This window comes from Bombus fervidus, chromosome 1 (assembly GCF_041682495.2).
Source record: "Bombus fervidus isolate BK054 chromosome 1, iyBomFerv1, whole genome shotgun sequence".
Taxonomy (NCBI): Eukaryota; Metazoa; Arthropoda; class Insecta; order Hymenoptera; family Apidae; genus Bombus; species Bombus fervidus.
Window position 1 is genome coordinate 17279715 of NC_091517.1, and position 21066 is coordinate 17300780.

Genomic DNA, 21066 nt, shown 5'->3' on the forward strand with positions numbered 1-21066 from the left:
AATTGTAATAGTAGATGAGGCAAACTAAATTCCAATCCAATTATCCGAATGTGGATCCTAACTATCTGCATATTTATTCGCGAATTACAGGCAAAGGAGGAAATTGGAGAATTTCTATTGTTAATGCTTGTCCTCCTGTGTATTTAGGAAATTCTACGGTATTTACCTAACATAACATAGCAACGGTATAAAACGTACACGCAATAAATTTTATTAGTGAAATCAGTTATAGTAGTTTACAGTGCAAAAGTCATAGTTCATAATTCGAAAATGTGATACATATGTACCTATTTATATAAGTTGTTTTCTCTGTTTTCTCCCGTTATTGAAGGACACTTTGTATAAGTCTCTACAGAAATCGATAAAATATCTTATAGAAAGTTTCGGAACTTTATCTTGTTCGTGAAGATCAACGAGGGCAGGAATTATAAAATATGTAGTCCTCGTGGGATTCGTGTTCAAAAATCGTTCTTGGAAGTCGGAGAAAGACGTGGCGAAACGTACAGGGGAACATTACCCAAGAGAATTATTAGCCATTGCACGGATCCTCAAACTCGACCACTACGTGACGCAGAGAAATGGGAATACAGGAAGCAAATGTCCTGGGAACGTTTGAACAGCGTGCACGAGGTCCTCGTAAGTTCGCTCCCAAACGCTGTTATCAAAATGGCAGTACGTGATTCGTCTACTTGCCTATTTACTTTGCATTTGGTATATACGGGGCAAGGTACGATTCGATAACTGATTTGAAAATTGAAGCGATACATGCGAACTGGCGGCACGTAAACGAATAAATTTTAAGTAAATTTGAACTGAGAAATCATAATGTTCTTGCATGTTTAGAAATATTATGGATAATGAGTTAAAGAACGAAACATTTAATAACTTTATTGTTAGTCTGTATCGTATAGACAATTGTAATAATAAATGAGATAATGAAGACTTGGCAAATTTTGACAGTATATCGTTAAAGATTTCACAGTAAACGTAACAAATTCCAGGTATCATATTTAATAAATGAGATAATGAAAATTAGGCAAATCAATTTTTGACAGTATGTCGTTAAAGATTTCAAAGTAAACTTAACAAATTCCAGGTATCATATTTATTATCCAGGAGACGATTCTCTTTTAGGAAAATGATATTAAAATTGGTTCAAAACAAACACGAGGATAATAGCAGACATATCGATTTACCTAAAGAAACATTTATTTAGGAAATTGAGCAATATTTTATCTGTGTATCTTCTATTCTTTGATTATTTTAATTCTACATTTAAATAAGCACATTTTTCATAAAAATATTCATTTCATTGGACAAAGGCGCATAATTCCCATAAATAAAAATAGGTTATAGGAATGTAAAACAGAGAAACGACTCTGTTCTATATCAGACGGTCCTGACATTTATAGCGGAGTAATAAATCGAGGCTCTAACTCTTCAACGTTCAGCGCGATAAAAAATAAACATTTAAGTCGGTAGTTCATGCGTAAAAATGCCAAGCAGCGACGTGCAGTCTTCGTGCGTGTAACGGCAAATTTCCAAATTGTAATGGGTACAAATGATAGAAATTACGTGGGAAACTAGTGTAGCTTTCCACCGTCGCGTTGTAGGTATATCCCGTGTCAGATATAACGGTTAATGAAATTTGCAACAGGAACTTGTCGCCATAACGGCTGTCACGAAGAAATATTGATTCTGATGCATGCACGTATACGCATTCCACATCGGCAATTACACCTTGTCAAATGGAACACACTATGCGTTTTAATTTCCATCTCGAGTTAAGTCGAACTGCCCTCTAAATCCAACAATATGGCTTTTAACGTAGCCCAAAGTAAATTATTGTGTCACGCGATATTATAATTTATACTACGTATCTCCTTGATTCTCTGAAATTTTCTATACTCTTGTTAATTCTGGCATATTCCTCGGCAATGATACTTATTTGAATGTATAATTCAGTTCGAAACTTCACATTGCATTACAATTTTTGCAGATATCGTTAAATTTATGGGAAGTAATGTAGATCATTGTAACATAGTGTATTTCACTGGTTTCACACAGACAAAACGAAACTCTAAAAAGGCAGAATACAGAAGTAATTAAAATTCTCTTTATATCGTGAAAGAAGCGTTTAAAGCATTCAATTTCTATACGAACTGCCGAAACAATGCGTGAAAATTATCGAGTGATATTGACGAGCGAGCATAGGCTGAAAGAGTCCCAATTCGTTCCAGTCGGACTCGAAAGCTCCGAAATATTCAGCTGGTGCAAGAAATTGTAGCGTTTCCATGCTCCGTTCTGGAAATTAACTCGTTGCGTTACACGAGGAAAGCTAGAAACTGCAATCAGCTACATTCCGAACAGGCACGTGCCGTAAGAGCTCCATTTCCGGTAGTCAGGTTGTTTCTTTCAACTAGAACGATGGTCTTGGAGCGTTTATATACGAATGCCTTCACATTTCGGATGCTTCGTGACAGATACACAGACACATACACATAAAGATGTAGATAGATAGATAAATAGATAGATATATAGAAAGAGAGAGAGAGAGAGGGAAACTTTCGACTATACTTCGTTCGCACAGTCGTAACGCGTCGGAACTTTGAATTTGATTGGGCTGCAAGAGCCAACGAAACTCTGCTCGAGTCCTGTCCATGACACTCGACAATGGAATCGTTGCGTTTCGACTGCACGCGTACACTCGTATGGAACTTCGACGACAGTTTCATCCGACAATGAATCAAACCTCGCCTAAGGCTAGCGAGAAGCTTAAATCATGGACAATAGTTGGTGCTCCAAAGGATGGGACGAGGGATGTTCGATTTTCGGCTCTTTCGATTCCTATCGAACGTCTAATAATTGGAGAGTCGAGGAATATTCGTCCGAATTAAATAATGCCGGTATACAATGGAACAATTGGCGAGGCTAGGTATTGTGCCGGTAAAAAGGGTTTAAATCAAATGAATACAATTTTATATTCCTCTCCTTAATAGTTCGTTTTTCTAGCATAAGTAACGTTGGGCAAATGTTTTGACTGTATCAGAAGCTTGAACGCTTTTCAATCTCAACCGTGATTTATCTTTTCCTCTTTCATTTATACCCGTGTATTACATTTATATGCACGAGTTTTTAAAGGTACACGAGTGGATGTAAGTGTATGTGAAGCAAGTGTGAAATATTTAAAAGAGGCTGTGCATTTTGGTCGAATGTGGACAGTTTGTGGCATGAAAACGTTTTGGAAGAATTAATGGACGTCAAGTGGAGCAGTTTAAATAAAAAGACGTTTACTGACTTCTATTCTCTCTTACATTTTGAAGCTGGACTGTGAAATGTATACGGTTGTTAGTAATTGTAATAATACCGATGAAGGTAAAAATCAAATTTTTCTACGACCGATTGATTTTCGAGAAAAATGATTCCCAAACGAGTCTGACCTTGATGAAAATATAGAAATCTCAAGGAAGAAAGCATTTTTCGTCATATTAGGACAATAATAAGTAACTGACAAATGACAAGGTCTCGGGAGAACTTGACGTGCCTTTGAAACAATCTGGAGTATCCTTCAAATAAGTTTCAACAGCGTTAGAATGACCGAGGCACAGTTTTGACGATATTCAACTCCCCTTTAATGCCCGTAACATTACCTTACGATATAATATAATGATTTTAACAACATTTTGGACGATCTCCAAATGTGCTTTAGATAGTCTTTGGTGACTTAAAAATAATTTCCGGACGATCTTCACCTTATGATCAGTTCAAGTAACATTTTCCTAATACCTATCTCAATATCTTAAAGAGGAACACTTGCGAAACTATAGAACCTTCGTAACATCTCCTGGAAGCTTTTGATTTCGAAGAAATCCCCTCAATATCCTTTTCTATTTAAGATTTTAACCTTGCTTTATAAAAATAGAAACTTTTAACTTCAATGTTTTACAGTTGAGTAGCTAACACCTAAGAAATCCCACGCAAGAAGGACACGAGCTTTCCAATTTAAGTGATTGCGCCCTTTCGTTTAACAAATAGTCTTATCCTGCCACGCATGTTTATTTATCAAGTAGAACGACTGGGTGTGACTTATCTGAATTCCTTCGATCAACGTAGACCCTCGTTGATTCGGCTGGACACACCTCGAACTATTTCGGTTCACCCTGATTCATCTGGAACGATTCCGGCAACTTTCTACTAGTCTAACCTCCACCTATGTACTTCCGAGACCCGCACTGATTGGCTTCGACCTTGCCGAACCGATTTCTGATAAATCTGAACCAAGTTCGAATCTCTGTCTCTGTCTCTCTTTGTCTCTGTCTGTCTGTCTGTCTCTGTCTCTCTCCCCCCCTCTCTCTTACTTTTTCGCTTTATCAGGACTTTGGCCGAAGAGACAAATTATTGGAACGCTTTAACGCTTGTATCAACTCGAATTACTCACCATTTGCGACCGTTGGACTAGTTTCTCGAATTTCGTCCGAGCTTATATTTGCAGGCTTGTATTTGTTGCGGTTTACTTTAATTGAAGTGTCAAAACAGTGAACGTAATTGGATACAGCGAGAAAAAATATTGGATAATGTTTAATTTTCGTTCGTTTCGATTTTGTCGCCAGTGTATGTGCATACGAATACTTTTTTACGGGTTAGAATGTAATATCGTGAAAGAGTTAGATTCTTGCGTCAATTCTTTTTATTTTATACATGTTTAATAGTTGATATATATATATATTTTTCTGATCTTGCATTTTATGTAAAAATACTATTTATTTTCCATGAAAATAAAATAAATTCGTTTTTCATCATGCCAAATAACTGGCAGTCTCTACGCCCTCTGTTACAATAGTCACGTTTCACAAATTCCCTTCGTTTCGTTCATAACTCTAAGGATTGTAATTATCGCTTTGAGAAATGTCTACAAACGAGTTTCGCGAGAGTTGGGAGCTACAGATGACGTCCAAAGGAACTTAATAATCACTTTTATGTAGATAGTTGTAAGTATTATTTTATCTTACTATCTTTACGTGCCTCTTTTAGGCGTAAAAAGTCCCGCAGAATAAAACAAATCTAAGAAATTCATAAATCGTACGTTATATCGTACGGAAAAGTTGCTTCCAAACATCAATTTGAGCAATTCAAAGTAGTAAAACAATATTTTTTAAATAAATTTAATTAGAGAAAGTACAATGGACATGTATCTATGAATGACGAAGGTAAAACACCATTAATAAATCACTGAGCAAAGGAAATTTATTTGTTTCTTTAGAAATACACATACACACACTGGTACTGGCAAAGTTTTTCCACTTTCTTCTCATTCACTTAGATGTTATTCGACGTGCTTTCACATAGTTCAGTCTACTGACTTCTTCGAACTTTTCCCGATACCTTTTAATTCGTCTTCGCTCCTATCTTGGACCTTCTGTTACATTCTAGCTTCGTTCCTTCTTCTTTTTTTTCACAGAACTTCTCTGAATTAATCTGATTTGCTCGACCCTGTTCAGACACCTGCTTTATCCGAGCCACTCCAAGCTTAGCTTGACTTACATAGATCTTTCCTGACTCAAACAAACGTGCCTTCTGTTTCGTTCGTCTTATTCGGATCCCTTTAATTCGTTTGACTTCCTCTTAAATTTTAAATCGTCCGCTTCTTTCTGCCAAAGTTGTGCCGACTACGCGGACATATTTTTTTCAAGTAGTTGAATTACTATCAAACTTTTATCAGTTTTATAAGTATAAATATAAAAAGGATAAAGTTCTTCAAAAGCCGTTATAATTTTCTATTTACACACATACGCGCAATTCAGAATTTTATCTTACGAGGCCTTTGTACATAAAGTTCCTGAATTGTTTGTAATTACTACAAGAAAACCACGTACAATAAATTGAGCAACCTTACTCAAACCTAGTCAAAGTAGAGGAAAATTTAATCGCTGTCGGCGTGCCACGAAATCCAATCACAAAGTTCGACATATCTCAGCAGTTTACGTGCTCTTATTCGCGAAGTTATGCGAATTAATAAAATTTTATACGGATGAAAAGAATGACTGTAGAATGTTGTCATTACAAAAAATTCACCTTTTTCAAGCATAGGTCCCAAATCTAATTATGCAAGACTATCATTCGCAAAGAAGTTTGAAAACGAGTTAACGTTGCTACAACGAGAACAATTCGATCTTTTTATAACGAACCGTATCCAGGGTCCACGACGAATACGATTGAAACAATTGAACACTGACAGAGAATAGTTGGGAACAGGCTAATCTGAGTAAAATCGACGCGAATTATTACGAGTCTTTGAATATGAATAAAATGAATGTTTTATACTGTAATAGATATTGCAATCCTTTCACCGTGAATGTCAAAAAATAGAACTCGAAATGAGTTTCAATATGTTAAGATTGCTTCCATCTACCTCGTGACTTCAGTGACAGCTGCAGTAGATTCAGAGGGCGTTAGACAGGCAACTGAATGTACATTAGTGACGTGAAATACTTCAATTGCGCAGAACTCTGTTTCGGATATAGAAATGCATGCATCTACGAAATGGAAAATTAAACGTATTTGATCGAAGTGTACCTTATCGATCGATTAACATACTCGTAACTGACATACTATTGCTTTCGCTTAATTATGTCCTCTTAATTGCTAGGTTTTAGAGATGAACAGATGAACAGAAATGTAAGCAACGAGATTGGAGTAAATATTGTTAGTTAAATTAAGAATATGTCTGACTAAAATGGTATAGAACTCCTGCGGAGAAGTAACCATATTTTAGTAGCAGTGGATTGATCGTTTGAGCTATTAAATCTTTCTTGTATTTTGTTTTGAAATTTTCCCTCCCTATATTTAGCTTTCCGTTTTCCGAGCTAATTTGTTGGAAAAAGCTGCTCTGTCTGTAATTCTCCGATGCATGTTGAATCCACGGGATTTGGTAGTAATCTTTGCGCATATCGAGGGTTTTAATCCCACATTAATGTAATCTCTAACTCCTACGCTTATCACGATGAGTATCTCCGGACACAAATTCGCCACATGAAGTTCATAAACGATGTTAAACCGGAAGTGTCTTCGCCTTGTGTGGGAAAAGCCACGTGCATTTCGATGGATAGTGAAACGAACCGCAGCAACCACAGAGACAGCCGAGTTTGGAAACCAAGTTACGAGTGAGGACGCTAGTGACATTCGACAATAAGCGAGAAATTCAGATTTGTATGATATGCACAATTATAGGGAGAAGCGAAAGCATTCTACCAAGAGATCATTAAATGAAATGCCAGACTAGCGAAAACTACGTCAAATTATGTACTTGTATAAATCAGATAGTTATGCAAAGACATTCTAGAATTGTGTTTGCTATGCAATCCTTTGGTCATAAATACGGTGCTACTTGTGTATATCTCCAGTTCAAAGACTGAAATAAATGAAAAGAATGAGCACAATTCTTTGTGGCAGGAAATAACTATTTCTACCAAGACGCAGGATGGATTTTTCAGAATCGATTTCGAAAGCTACGGGTAGTTCAAGGTTGGTTACATAGTTTCGAAAAGAGCATCACCCCTACGGGATGATCCAAAGTGAGTTCCGCGGTTATACAGCGGTTTATGATAGATACTGTTCTCTCAGCCACTGCAACCTCGATTCGGAAATCCTGCGATTACGAGATCAATAAGCAATATGTTAAATAGTTATTGTTTCAAGTAATGAATATTTTTGATGTTGTGCCTCTGTTTATCGCCTGGTTATGGAGAATTTATTTGTTAATATTGTCCATTATTTTGTAATGGTCCTCAATCATCCAGTCAATCATCTAATAATGTAGGATATAGTATTGTACAATACTCTAATCTCGTGTTACAATCTAAAATTTGTTCAATTTTATAATTTTTTATATAAGTGAATTTTTTGAGATTCATAGAATTTCTATAGGAGTATTTTGCTCTTACAAATCCTAGAATTATCCTTTCCTTAACAAAGTTTCTGATAACTGCGTGTCTTCCAACGTCTCTACAAAATCTCACGCCAATCGTTTAAATGGCAACTATGTATTGACGATATTGCCAATACACAGCACGATAGGAACAGGCAGAAGCACAAGGGATATTTTGTCGAACGTTTCTTCCAGGCCAAGGAATCGCGCGAGCATCCACGGAAGACAGTATTGAAAGATGTTTCCCTATGGAGGAGTGAGAAAGAATTATAGTAGAACGTGCAAGATTTCCCATTGGATAACAGAGGTTTAGCAAAAGTCGCCGCAGCGTTTATTTCCTGCTACCATCAACTTCTTGAGCTCCTTGACATTATCAAAAGCTGTATCGGCTTTACCATAGCGCAAATAAATAAACGACACGAACTCATACTCCGAGTGTTCGCGTTGAAAGATATTTAACGAAGCGTCGACCAAGCCATTTTATAATAATCTTAATTATGTTATATTTTACTAAATTCTAAATTTATGTTCAGTAATTGTTGATTGTGAAAAAAAGTGTATAGTAAAATTCCTGTGACCGTTTTATCGAAAATACCGGTGTCAAGACGATAAAATATTGCGACTAAATCATATTTGCGAAAAATTGGTGCACGGTATAAAATACATGACATATTCATCCGACTCATTTATAAATCCGGAATCGTATAAATGTTTAATACAAAATAGAACATAATATAGTACAAGTGAAACAAAAATCAAAACACCATGATTAAAATCATGATACCATGTTTATAAAGCGATAGAAATTCTACTTTTAATAGTATACAATTTTGAATAATTTTAAATTTTGTTTAATATAGTGGACAGTATCAGGTATAATTAAAATTATGAATGTATGTAATAAAAATTATGAATATATTTACACGTCATGATAAATTATTATCCTTCGGTACTTTCTCTTCTTCCTATTATGTTCACAGTAAAATTACAATTCCTATAGTTTCGTAAACATCTTGCACATCTTCATCGTACATCTTATGCATTTTACATGCATAAATACACACGTATATCTTCCTCTTCAATGGTAAAAGAGAAAAGAAAGCCGATAAATGCTATTTCTCACGTTAAAAACTTATATGTCAGCGGAGTTACACTTTATTTCCTCTTGTCTCGACATAAAAAAGACAAAACACGTATTAAAAACTAGTACACAATGCAGTTCACTTTCTACCAGCTTTGCCAGGAGATTTCATGCGCGAGATCATGTAGTACCGTGTAACGTATTACATTCCGTCCTTTTGTAACACAGAAAATATTACGAAGTAGAAAACGTTCATATAACATTACTCGAAACAACTGTCTGCAATTTTTCTCCGCATCAGACTTTCATATTTCACGAAACAATTTCGTCGCGTGCAAATGGCACGGTGTTTCGCATTCTTATCCCGCCGCTTCTGCTTGGCGGCGGATATCGATCACGGAAATCGCGTGATTCGCTTACCCAACGACAACGTATCGCGAAAATATGATTCGCGTCCTGGCGCTATGATAAGTTGATATTGGTGGTGTTTCAGTCGGTCGTTCCACTGCGATCTATGACATTAAAAAAGGAAAGGGTTACGGGGTCGTAAATCATATTTCGAAGATACGTGTTGTGAATGCATAATAACGGGGGAATGGATCTTTTTGATAAAAACACTCGCTACATGGAACTTTTATAAAGCATGTTGGGGTCTTATCGCTTCGATGTTCGTGTTTTTTTTATTTTCCAGCTTTATACGTTGCAATTATGCGATGCCTGCGCTTTCAGCAATATGTTTTATTACTGCATTACTAAACTCAACATAGTTTTACGAGCATGCAGGAATGAAAAAAATCATTTCTCACCTCGACACACTTTCCTCGACACTGTACGCGTTCCATGTACACGTAGTATTTCTCCCTACTCCTTTTTGTTTCATTCCATTAATGGAATATATTAAAATATTCCTAAGCTTATTCCCTTGCAATTCCAATCGAGGACGCTGCACCCAACGAGGCGTAAACGGAAGAATTGGCTCGTAGCTGCACCCCCTCGATAATTAGCGTTTCGTTTTCTTATTAATTAACCACGAGTTAGCACACGATACACCCCAACCACCCTTTCATTTCTATCGAAGTATCGACCGAGATACGTGTTCACATTTTCTACAGCAGAACAATTATTAGATTCGCAGAATCTGGTTTTCTCTACGAGCGGACGACGTTCGAGGAAAGCCAGTCGCGATCATTCGGATGAAACTGCTGCAACCAAGATAGGATTCTACGACTGGAAATTTTCGTCGTTCGATTCCTATCGAGTGGAAATAAAAGCTTCGATATGGTCGATTTCACGAAATAAATATGTACGTCTCGATTCATGAGAAGTATTTCTCGTGATAGACAATCCCTAAACATTTCCACTCGAATCAACGGTAGGCGACGGGGTAAATTTTCCGAATCATTTTACGTATCATTTTATTTAGACGTTATCGCTCGATTGTATCATAATATAACGCAACTTTATGCGGAAACGTTGAAAATGGCGAATATTAACTCGCGATGCAGCGATGTCGAGAGTTTTGTGCGATTATCGGGAAATCTCGCTTAATTGCCATTTCTATTGGATATCGTGATTTATGAGATATTTATATTTACGTGTTTTGTAGCGGAGTATTAGTTAATACCTTCTTGAGATAAAAGACGAAAAATTCCAGTAAATGCCAATAATATACGATATCGATTGACAGCCAATGTTTGCTATTCGTTAATAACTTTCCACGTATGCGAATATCTTATAAATTCACGTAAAAGTTTCAAAGATAACGGAACGAATTAATTTTCTATTTACGAAGAGATACCGTCGTAAGAGCCATGAATTCTTTCGTTGATCCTGGGAACTCGGTTTTCGATCGAGCGGAAATAAAACGTTCGACTGCGGTGAAACGAGCCTGCCAAACAACAGCGTTAAACCGATGTCGATCGATCCACTTACATCGAACTTCAATCGAGTTGCGAGTCTAATCGTCTCAGGCAAAGCAGTAGTTCGGGAAACGTAATGGGAACGCTCGGCTGGCCAGAAAGGATCGAAAAAGCCGCGAAAGTCGACATTAATCTTCACCGTCGAACGAGATCATAGAAGAGGAAAATTGATGGTCGTCGTGGGATAGCCTAACATGATCACGTTCCACCGATGGAGTGACGTCGTTTCATTATAAAAATTGACAAGGGACTAGTCGGAATCTAGCCTCCTCCTTATATAAAATCAATATTTATAGGCACCTCGTTTAAGCTTTCCAAGATCAAACAATTCACTTCATTAGATTTTATATAAATGATTATTGCTACTGAATCTCTCGGAATCTAAAGCGATCAACTCCATTTTTTGTGAATTTCTCAATTTTATTACACAAGCGCGCGATTAAACTTCAATTTCCATGAAACCAATAACTTACTTCCATAAGTTCGTTCAGCGCAACACGATCCTAAGGTAAATTTAAAATCGTGTTCGTAATATCATCACTCTTCTTTACATTTCCTGTGACCTTTGAACGCCACAATTATCTTTACCACATGCTAAAAATAATGAAAATCCTATAGTACTAAAGGGCAGAGTTAAACGTAAGTCTTTAAGCAGCTTATTCGTACTATTATCAATATTGATCCGTTGAGAAGTAGAATCTATAACGGCAACTATCTATTATTCTTTAGTAAAAAATGAAATAAATTGAAATCAGTAAAATGGAATATCAGTTATTCTACTGTAATAATAAAACACAATCTCATATTAGTATTCTGGATTTTCTAAAATAGAATCTACACTTTATATTCTTCTTATATATTTTTTAAATCCGTTCGTTATTGAATTTTAGTTATTTCTACGTAGAAATATTTTTACATTCTTATTCGATTTCTGTATTGAAGAAAAATATATTTCAATTTCCGTTAAAACAATGTTCTCCCAACCTAACCTCACTGCCTGATCAGACTATCCTTTGGAAGGTAGACTATGATACATTGGTATGCATCACATTCAATGACGTCGGTCATTTCTGCGTTATTATCCCGAACGTTCCGGCCCGTGTGTGGGCCAGGTCTCTATGCTAGCGTTCAAACGAAACGAAAGCGTACGGAGACGGACAACGGAACGGGCACGTCCACGGAATCATCGATATTCGATACGTGATGGTATTTTTAATTAACTTCGGAACGCTATTCATCATCGCCTCGGAAGAGGGCGGGAGGATCCAAATTACGAGGACGTCCTTGACTAATTAATTTTCAAGGGGGAGGGTGCAAAGGAGGCGGATAATTTTGTTTCGTACTTGAAACGAATCGATTCATGAAAGCACGCTGCGACACGGCTTTTCAATTTCAAGTTTTCCGTCAGATTCACGATGTAAAGCAGCCGTACCCATTTGTTATCATCCACTCTCGACCATCCTTCCAACTTCCCGACTGTAATGTCCACTTAACGAGTACCTTGCTTTTATTGATTATCTTGTTACCAAGACGCTTCAGGTGTTTGCGTGGAAATACGCGACGACGTAGTTGTGCGAGTCGAATGATTTGGATTTGATTGGAAAAATGGTGTGTGTAGGCGTGGAGGGTGTTGAAAATAAGTTGGAGAATTCGTTTACAGAGTTTGATGAGGTGTACGAACGAAATGCAATCAGTGTAGATTCTTGAATCAACTTCTTAGGAGTAAAAAGTATTTTCAAGGCAAATATTGAACTGTAATTGAAATGTAGGAAAATATATGGTGAATATAATATAATAAATCCATCGAATTATTATCTAAAATACACTATAAGTCATCTTGAAATAGAAAAAAGCAGTTTATTTTACAGATTATCTTTAGTTCAATCGATTATTATAACATATGATATGAAGCTATGTATATATAATAAAAATCAAGCAATTTTCTCTGATATTTAAAATACAAAAAGGTAGATAATATTACGGTCGTAAAGAAGCTTTTAGAAGAGACAAAGAAAAGTAGAAAATACAATGAAGAATCATGTTTTATCGTCTGACGTAACGTATTGGAAATCTTACTCACATTTGACCAGCAGTAAAATCTGCTTGTTTCCGACGAATGTTTCCACACTTTCATCTTTCGTCATTATTTTCTAAAATTTATATATTTATAGAACTTGTTTTCTATGTTCACCATTTATGTTCTTCTTTTGTTTCGTCACGGTTTCCAGTACAGTTATCAAAATAATGCAATTAACTTTAAAACAAAAATTTCTATGAAAAACGAAGCAGATTCTATCTAAAAAGTACAGAAAGCATAAATTTCAATTTAAGAGAAGCGGAAATCTTTGAAAATTGTGTACGCGTATAGTCTGACTAGGATCAGCCCTATTCTACTGAAACCCATAAACCTTCATACAGGATATAATAAAACTCGTTTCCTCCAAATTCCGTGCCTGGTGCCGTTTATATTTTCCCACACATTCTAGTTACCTCGTGTGAACGTCACTCATAGCAGCCTAAAAATATTAAATTTCCATACGGGGGTTCTGAAAGGAGCCGGTGTATCACATATAACCATTGCCCGTAGCAAGTGCGTGCGTGCACTAAGTGGCAGGTAAATTTGCATGGAGCCGGAAGAAACGTTCGATTCTAAAACGTGGAGCGATGCTTTTACGACAGGGACGAAACTCTTTCGTAAATAAATCACCCCGTAACATGACAGAGTGATAGGGCCACGTGGGGGACCCTTGTAACTGGTTGCAATGGTTCGTCCAATATTTGCACATCGATGCTTTATGAAGTGGATAATGCTGCGAAACTGCTTATCCACTCGTATCGTGTTTGATGCCATATCCATCGTCCGCTAGCTTAAGTCTAACGTGAGATCGCTATTGACCACGTTCGTGGATTTTGCATCTGAATAATTTGTAGTGCGGTCGTAGGAAACTACAATAATTAGTTAAAAATAATTAATGAGGTCAGGACGAGTTAATTGGTAAATCGATCCAATTCGGAGTATTTCTTGCTGAACACGTAAGCGTAAGAAGACTCGCGAGATTGATATTGAATTAATTATCGTCATTTGAGTTGGTTTGAGATTTATCAAATTTGAGATTATCGTAAATATAACTTCTGTAAGACATTAACATTTTATAGGGCAGTGTAACGAAGGATTTCTATAGTCCGTTTCCAATTGTTATCAAGAATTTCTTTTAATCTGACCTATACAAATTGTTTCAGAAGGTTGGTGTGAAATTGATACAGTAAATCTATGAAAATTCATATATATCACGAACACATCAAAATTGTCAATCGATACCAACTGTTTAATCCAAGATCTATATAAAAATCCAATCAGGATTCCTTTTCATTTATTTTTTATCACGATATTTCATCGTCTAAGATCCACTTCCAGCAACGACGATGCAAGGCCGGGCATCTTTTCCAAGTTTCGGCGAACGTTGCTAACGAGACGTTCGACGATGTTACGACAGATCGAAGATCCGTTCTGGCTGCGTTTTTGCGACGATCAAACCTATCTTCTTTCCACGATATCGTGACATATTACAGTCTACAAGGGGGATCTTTTTCTACGATCTCAAACACTCGAAATCGGGTGGTAATTCTTCATTGTGCACAAGTGGAGGAGGTGGAAAGCCCTTGGTTGTCGTCGACGTTGATTATCGCCCTCTACCACTGTCCTGAATCACTCGGAGCCATTTAATCCCTGACGGTCGATGCCCATGCATTTCGTTTGACAGCCGATACGATTGCTTCTGCTCACAGTGACACATATAGCTCGTAAACTTTTACCGATCGTAAATGTTCCAACAATTATATAACGACCATTATTTTCATGCATTTACGAGCAAACACTGGCACCGATAGGACTACATCTTAGCTCATAACCCATCCGGTCGCGAGCATCGTAAATCTTGACGGTTGCATCGATTCCGAGTATACCTCGACCGTTCAACATGCCAACGTGTTTCTATTCGATGGGAAAGATCGCGGCAGATATCATGTTATAGTCCATAGAGACCAGCATTTGGAGTATTGGTGGTTCATGAAGTTTCATTAGTCAAGACGGTTCGGGTGTAATCCTTAATATATTCCTCGATCTCCTTATTCCTAGATTCAATAAATTTAAGGAGTATTATTATACAACAATGTTACTATAATTGAAATCAATATATCATTATCTTTCAGTTTTTAAGAATCTTCTTCTTTATCATTATTTATCATTTTTGTTTCTCCAAGTTAAGGTTCTGATATCTGATTTTTCAGATAGAGAGGATTATATAGAATATTCGAATAAATAATAGTTGCATACTCTAAACGCATACACGATAGAAATGTTTCGCAAATATCGGGAACATCTCTTTATATCAAGGGTTGTAAATGTGTTAACTTTCTTTATCGGGTCAAGAAATATTTCCCTTATCTCATGTTACCCCTTGGGAGTAACAGAACTCTGTACGATAAACGTTGAGCTCGTATGAAGCGCAGAAGGTGGGACACAATTTTCTCCATTTCCCACCCTAACTTTTCAAAACCCAGCCTCTCCACGATAATTTTCTGTATCCTCAAAGAGCAATTAAAAAAACATCTCCAATCATCATTGCAACTGTACAATAACGACATCAAATTTTCCTAAAATTCAAATTTGTTATATCTTTTCGCTGAAAAATGATTACTATCTCTGAATCGTGTGGATGATTTTCACGTGCTAGAGTACGAGCAACAATTGAAAAAAGCTTTAATTTGGAAATCACACGGAGTCAAATCTGCACCATGTCCTTTTGGCCTTTCACAATGGGGACGAGGTCTTCGCGATTCCCTCGGCTGCCCTATATACCGATATTGCGAGTTCCATATAGCGTGTTCATCTTTGAAGTCGCGCGACAGCTGCGAGAGTAAACATTTGGCAGTTTTGGCGTAAAAGTGTGTCGATGTTGCGTCGATATCAGGCCAATTGCTCGAAAACAATGGTCGAAGGAAAAACGATAGAAAATTTAGCGGCAAGATTATAAGAAGAATCGACGCGTAACACCGTCGGCAACTAAACTCGAGGTCAGCGTTTTTACTCGAGGAACGTTGAAAATGGTTATTGGACGCTTCTCCTCCATCGAACACGCCGAGAAGTTTCAGAAGACTATGGAAAAGAGGTCAACGTTAAACAGTCGACGCCCGATTCGGGCCATCAAGTTCTTGGCCAACTTTGACTAGATCTCCACAGGATCTTAAATATTTATGCGCTGTCGTGCATCCTCAGTCGCGCTGAAATTTTCAAGTTCTCCTTCGTCTCTGAGAAAAGGAATTCGTACGAAGCGCCCCGTTAAACTTTCATTTGCCCTAATGATCTTTCTGCAATTGATTCCCAACGCCGGAAGTATACTCTTTGTCGTCTTTCAGCTCAAAATTGCTCGTGTTCTCCTAGGGATTACATGCGAGTCGATGGAGAGCGAACAACGCGTAAATTAATTAAAAACGCTTGTTTCATGGAAGCCAAGGGAATTTTGGATGAATGTTCGTATCGCGTGATCCTTTGTCTTGTAGCTTTATGGCTAGTCTGGTTACTTCTAGTTCACGGTAACGCGAATTTTGTTTCTGTAACTCTAAGAAGAATCGATTCTTGTGTCTTGATTTGACTGGACAAATTTTCTGGAAGATCGAATGGCGAATTAAATATGGTTATAAAAGCAATATGTAAAATAATTTTAGATTACTCGATAGTATTAAATAGATTATGTACTTATTGCGCACACGTATGTTAGTGCTTAAACTCCAATTAAGCTACTTTTACGATCCTTTGTACGTATAATTGTACGAGTATAATTTTGTGGGGGATTCCGCAGATGTTCCAGGGCGTTCTGAATGTACGAGAAAGGGAAATATAATGTATATTGCCTTAATCCCTTGCGACCATTGCAAGATAAACTTGACGGAAAAATTACATAATTGAGCTGGATATTTATGAATCGTTCCTGGTATCGGTAGACAAGTTACTACAGAAATTTTTTCAAAGAAATGTAGGGCAGCTATAATGCGAAACGAAGGCTTTGTGATAAATGTGAGTTTAAAAGCAATATTCAATATCACAGAATACACTGTTCAATTCATCAATTGAAATTATTACTTACTGAAAAACTACAAACGATATAAAATACTCTAAAGCATATTTGCAATGAGAGATTTTTCAAAATTAATATACGAACATTTTGTATCCTTTGATCGTGTTCTATCTCATGAAATACGTTTCTGAAACGAACCTAAAAATTCTAGAAATTAACTTGATCCTAACCCAATCAGCATCTAATCCAAGCCAAGCGAAAGAATCACGTTCATCTCAAAGATTAGTGCCCTTTTATATCTAGAGAGCACGATCCGCGATAACACCGGTGATTGCCCTAACGAAGCCGTACTGCACCTAGGCGAGGCACCGGTAATTTCCGGTTTCTTCGGTTCCGACGACGGTGTAGTCGCACGTCGCGAAAGTAAAATTCATCCGTTTGAGACGTTTCAACGGAAGCTCTGCGCTGGAAGTAACTGAAGCGCTACGAATTCCTGCCTTCGTTTCTAATTACGATTTAAGCCGTGAGCTTATTCCCCGCCGTCGCATCGTCCCAAAGTCGCCGTTTCTCAACGCGGATCGTCCGACCAGAATATTATATCGCACTCCAATTTCCTGCGCCCTACGTTAATACGAACTTAGTCCGTTTGAACCTGTTGCCCCGACTGCTGTCGTCTTTAAATGTCTGCTGTTATTTTTTTTTAACGATGGAACGTAGCCTGGTGCTAGTCGTTTAAAGTATTCCTGGCGTCAGATGTTCCGTCTGAAATCCCTGAAAACGCCTGATACGCTGTTTCCAGAAAGCACGTTAATGGGTTAACTAAAGGAAGTTTCTGGCGAAGAAGAAACTTTGTCCAAGAAATTTTAATAATTCTGAAAATCTTCGAATTTAGCCAAAAATTGAAATCAGTAGGTGGTGAGGTTTCTCGTTTAATGCGTACGATTATTCCTCGATCGACTATTCTTTGTGTGAATAGTTGGGAAACAAATTGTAGGTGGAGATGGACCATATCCTTCATTCGTTTGTTAGTTCGTTCGATTCGGTCGATTCTCACTTGATCGTTTGAGATGATGGCCCCCAGATGACGACTAAGATTGATGGAAATAGATAGTGTTTAGGAAATGATGACGGATGGAAACTTTATATGACTGCAAAAAGTTAGGGGTTCTAGATCTTTTCAGCTCTAAAAACGAAAATTTATTACACATCCTGTTGTCTCTTATTATAAATTATAATATCCATTATAAATTGCAAATATATCCGAATGCATCAATCTTTCTGCTTTTTATAGCAACCTACGTCTTCACGCTACGAAGAAAGCAAATATAAAATAACGAAAGCTACGAAAGAATATTCCTCGTCGTCCATTCTACTTTCTAAAATAGCATTTCTCCGTATCCTTGATACCTTACAGAATCGAGCATGCAATAACCACCAGATGATCTCTTACTTAAATTTCAAAATAGACGAGCAGTATATAGAATCGAACATAAGAAGAAAGTAAAAAATGTGGATGTTTAGTTCCAAAAAGAAAGACGAGATTTCTCCGCGTTAGTCTCTGCACGTCTTCCAGGTCTTCTAAGTAATCATCCAACGAATAATAACGTTGATGGCAAACCGACGATAGGGACAAAGCGGATTGGCAGCGGAAGGGTGTAGGAGGCGCGTAGAGAGCGAGCTGAAGACGGGTAACAGGGTTGTATCTAGATGGCGCAGCTGCGAGAGCAGAAAATCGATACTTATCGTCTCCGACGAACAGCAGGCCGACTTTCCAGTACGCGGCTCGTGTGCACGAGGTAAACATGGCTCCCATGGCAATTAGAATGGAATGATACGTGGAAAAGCCTTCAATAGATCGTTTCTCTCTGATCATCATGGTACGTTGCGGTAAAAGAGAAACCGGAAAGACTATCTGGGACGGAAAATCGACGGCTGAACGGACTGTGACTGGCGGACGACCGATAGGACATGTTGACAGTCGATGGATGTCAATTATAATCGCGTGTACCAGTGACTAAACCGATTCGTTCGCTCGTAAATCATACACAGTCACGTTAATAGTTGACGTTTACCAATGTTCGTTCACACGATCACGCGCTAAACTATCGGTTCTTCTTCTTTCTGTCTTATGTGCAGTACGGATTTGTGAATTACGCCCTCGAGTTGCTGGTTGTGAAGACCTTTGACAGCGAGACGTGGGAGGCGATAAAGTAGGTAAAACGTGGGCGCCCGACTCGCTCTCATTCTCTTTCTTTCTCTTTGTCCCTCTATCGCTGTCTTTGGTGTCTCATTTGCTGTGTACACCACGCTTGCATGATCCATCGTTCACATTTTTCTTCCTATTCGTGTACAATCTTAAATATTCGCAGCGTTGTCCGTTCGATTTCACGAATGCTAGTCGACATCTGTCGAGAAGGCTACAAGTTGATAACGAGAAGACGCTTTGCCAGGCCACGTGGTATGGACTCCATGCTTGCCCAGCTTTATTTTGCTCTAGCATTCCGATGTATATAGACGTATCTGTAGCGGGGTTCGGTGCATCCGTGACCCGAATCCTTCGCATTCTTTAATTGGAAATTCGCTGCCTCAAGAAGATATTTCTTTTTCCTCGCCCATTGCAGTACTAGCCGGAATTTATATTGAATCTTCTGGCCAATGTGATTCCATACAAATCGGTAAAATGATTGAACTTCCAATTCGATTTGAAGAATAAACGCGACGAAAATGAATTTCGTCGATAAATTTCATTGTGGCGGTTTAAACGTCGCTCTTTCTCATCTTTTCCTTGAATTTCTTATGGACACGCGAATATAATGAACCGCACTTTTATTCCTTATGTTTTGCTTGAATATATGAAAATTTATGCTTGTATTTTGAAATATTAGATACTTTCTGCATCCCTTTACTGATGTCCTTATAAATATTGCATCGCATTGTAAAAGTACACGTTTTGTATCTCAAATTAATATAATCGTTTGTGAATTTGCGTTTAAATACACAATGGACTTTTCGAATACCTGTCACGAACATAAAGAAGCTAACCAAACACAAAAGCGTCGAAAACCATGAAATCCGATATATTTATATAGCTACTAACGCTTTTGTTCCACCTACAAACGATTTTGCTATTCTTTGACATATTGTACCATCGCCACGCTCTAACTGCCATTAAAAACACTCGAATGTCACCCTACATTCTACCTCATCTCTCTTTCGTCCATTCAAATGCACTCAACGCCACCATTTTTACTCTTCAAGTGTATCAATCACACCCACAAGCTACATTCGCACCTGTACTTACATAAACTCCTTTTATTGCCCTTAAACACCCTATTCACTCTCAGAATAAACCACACCTCTAAAACTAAGCTCTCATATATTATACCCTAAAGAATTCCACCCTCTTCCGTAAAGAGCGAAGTATAATACAAAACGCACACGTACGGACACATTCATACATTCAGTTCGTCTTACTGTGAAACGGAAAAAGACGTCGAGCCTCGGTGACTTCTTCCATCCTTTTCATTGGATCAACAAGTTCGTGTAATAAACTTTTGTTTACCCGATGCTCAGGGTCTATTGATTCAACGATACAGCCCACGAAATATTGGCACGCGTTTTGCTGTTTACCGAGCGGTCGCCGCGGACCACAGGCGAATCCTTAAATGCTTGATCGAACACACCGCATGAATGTTTCGCTATTTACCGATCAAACGGTCCTCTGGGAATCGTTTGATGCGCCTACTTATTTACCAGGATTAAACGGCGCTCCTTTCTTTCGAACCAACAACTACGGCTTGCCGAAAGATTGTCAACCGTGTTAGAATATAAAAAGAATCGTGTAATTCACGCCGAGGAAAACTTTTTACATTCACAGCGGTGGAATTCCTTTTCCTGATCGTATTCTTAAACGAAAAACTGGTCTTCTTACCAGATCCCCTTTTTTATCTTCTCGTAAAAGTACGTTCCTGCGGGTTGTCTGGAGAAATTTATATGGTGAGAAAAGTAAGGAAAGGACCGAAAGAGAGCAAGAAGATGGTAAGACGGGTTTATGCGCGAATATGCGAA

General features: G+C 37.8%; 1 protein-coding gene across 7 annotated transcripts in view; it reads left to right on the forward strand.

The window, feature by feature from the left end:
• Gycbeta100b (guanylate cyclase soluble subunit beta-1-like) overlaps positions 1–21066 on the forward strand; it is a 111345-nt gene that overhangs the window by 64840 nt on the left and 25439 nt on the right. For 2 of the 7 annotated variants that reach the window (XR_011800143.1, XM_072006024.1), the window contains exons 1-2: positions 18752–18875; positions 19135–19208. The exons of the other annotated variants lie outside the window; for them this stretch is intronic. Coding sequence is in view for 1 of the 2 variants with exons in the window: in XM_072006024.1 (XP_071862125.1) it covers positions 18873–18875; positions 19135–19208 (77 nt within the window). In the remaining variant the exon portion in view is untranslated. Of the gene's footprint in view, positions 1–18751; positions 18876–19134; positions 19209–21066 lie in introns of those variants that run through there. 7 annotated transcript variants of the gene reach the window in all.